The following is a 2,183-nucleotide window of genomic DNA, read 5'->3' on the forward strand; positions in this document are numbered from 1 at the left end:
ACTAACTTCCGTCCCTGTGTCGACTAGGAAACGAGCACCTCTTTCGCGATCGGTCAGGAAGAAAAACCGATGGGCGACTGTCCGACGGGGCGGGGGCACTGGTCACCCTCAGTGCTGGCCCGGGGCGTTTCCCGAATTTTTCACAGGGCGACACACAGTTCCATGCAGCGTTGCCGAATTTGCGGTGGTACCAACACACCCTACGTTGTTGTGGTTGTGATGCGGTACGCTGTCGTGGTCACTGGTTTCCGCTCGAGTGCAGCGCTGCGACGGTGTCTGCGAGGCGAGAAATTTCCTCTCGCATCTCTTGCAAGGAATTGGCGGACGGTGCGTCTGTGTGCACCGACGCGACTGTGGGCACGGCGACAGCCATGAGTTTGTCGGCGAGCTCGGCCATCTTGGCAAAGTCTGTCTCGCCCGACGCCGTGAGGCCTATCCGTACACTTGTGGGAAGCCTTTGTAGGAACAGTTCCCGCACAAAACGACCGTCGCTTGCTGTCGCGTCGCCGGCCAGTTGTTGCATGTGGCGTAGCAACTGGCTGGGTCGGCGGTCGCCGAGTTCGGCCTCCCGCAGTAGCTGTTGGAGACGCTCCGGCTCTGTAGGTGTGACACGGAGAATCAGTGTCTCTTTTAGAGACTGGTAGGCGTTCTCTGCGGTTGGTGTTAGCAGTAGGTCCCGCACCTCGCTGGCCGTCGCAGGCGAGGGGCTGCCCACCACGTGGTGGTATTTGGTGCTGTCAGCAGTGATGCGGCGTGCAGCGAACTGTGACTCAACTTGCACGAACCAAAGGTGCGGGTCGCCAGTCCAAAACGGAGGTAGCTTCACATCAAGTACGGCTACCGTGGGTCTGTCGGCGTCGCTTGGCTGGTTCATGGCGATCACGTCCGGGTCACCAATTATTGGCACGCGCGAGGAAAGCAGAGACGAGGCGTGGGGCTTGGAGTCTCGGTGCCAACTAATCTTTATTCTTTGTGCACCAGCCTATGGTGGCTAGAAGGGAGAGGTGACGCCAACGGCGGATGGAAGCCGCTCCTCCATTTCAAGCCGGGCGTAGGCGGCGCTGTTGACCGTAATGCGATGCATGGTACGCGCCGCTGGCTTTGAGCATACGCAAGGACGCAGGCCTGCCGTGCAAGCAACGCGTCGGCCTTTCAGTGATGTTGTTGTAAGCAACGGTTTAGCTCATTAAGCGCTAGTCGAACGTGACTACGGCTGACAGAATGCAATTTTAAGCCGTGGTGGTGCAGTGGTTAGGGCGCCCGATTGTTGTGCCCAAGGATGAGGGATGGCATCCCGGCCGCGGCGGCCGCTTTTCGATGGAGGCGAAAAACAAGGCGCCCGTTGCTGTGCGATGTTAGTACGCGTCACAGAACCCCAGGTGGTCGAAATTTCCCGAGTCCTTCATGCCTCCACTACGGCATCTCTCATAGCCTGAATCACTTTGGCACGTGAAACCCCACAAACAAAACCATTAAAATCGAGTGGTTGCCTCTGCAATACATCTGCTGCGTAACAGATCGGCGTATCTAAAGCGTTATTCGCGAATTCTTTCAGTTTCAGGAATTTAAGGGTCCGAATGAGTCCCGTGTGGTCAAGATAGTGCATGATGAAAGTAGGAGACACAGACCAAAAGAATTAGGATGGAAATATGTTTCGGGTCCGTGCGATTGCATTTTTAAAATAACGTTGTTTATTGCCTGAGGGCATAAAGGAATATGTAAAAAGGAAATTAAAAGGGGTATTAAATGAGAGAAAAAAAGGTTGGCTGTTCTTTGGCCGGTGTCTTCCACTCCTTAAGCTCCAGTAATATGACGCGTCAGCTTACTCCAAAAAAATGTGAATGGGGTTCAGAACAGGTAATACAAAGCATAGCAAAAATTTATTGCACATCGTAGTAATAGCAAAGCACTGCACATCATACATTCAGGGTAATTCAAAATACAAGATATCACATTTACACATGCTTCTGTGTATATTTGAAAGAAAAACATTAAATATTGAACACCCACTAAGAAATGGGGAGGCAGGGATATCACTTTCCACTAAATAAAAACTTAAGACGTTAGACCTTGACGAAATATGCAACTTATGGCGTTTTTCACTGGTCGATCTGGAGCGGCCGCCGAAATCCTGGAGCGAGCGCTCGGGTTTCAGGAATCCGAATCGGCCAGCGGAGCGCAAA

General features: G+C 52.9%; 1 protein-coding gene across 1 annotated transcript; it reads right to left on the reverse strand.

The window, feature by feature from the left end:
* Window positions 1–238: 238 nt before the first annotated feature.
* On the reverse strand, window positions 239–874 carry LOC142566235 (uncharacterized). Its single transcript, XM_075677074.1, has one exon. The coding sequence runs from the start codon at window positions 872–874 to the stop codon at window positions 239–241; it is 636 nt and encodes a 211-aa protein (XP_075533189.1).
* Window positions 875–2,183: the final 1,309 nt, after the last annotated feature.

This window comes from Dermacentor variabilis, unplaced genomic scaffold (genome assembly GCF_050947875.1).
Source record: "Dermacentor variabilis isolate Ectoservices unplaced genomic scaffold, ASM5094787v1 scaffold_12, whole genome shotgun sequence".
NCBI lineage: Eukaryota > Metazoa > Arthropoda > Arachnida > Ixodida > Ixodidae > Dermacentor > Dermacentor variabilis.

Bases quoted from the DNA above. Each gene is read 5' to 3' on its own strand.
- LOC142566235 (XM_075677074.1), bottom strand. From the start codon at position 874: ATGAACCAGCCAAGCGACGCCGACAGACCCACGGTAGCCGTACTTGAT.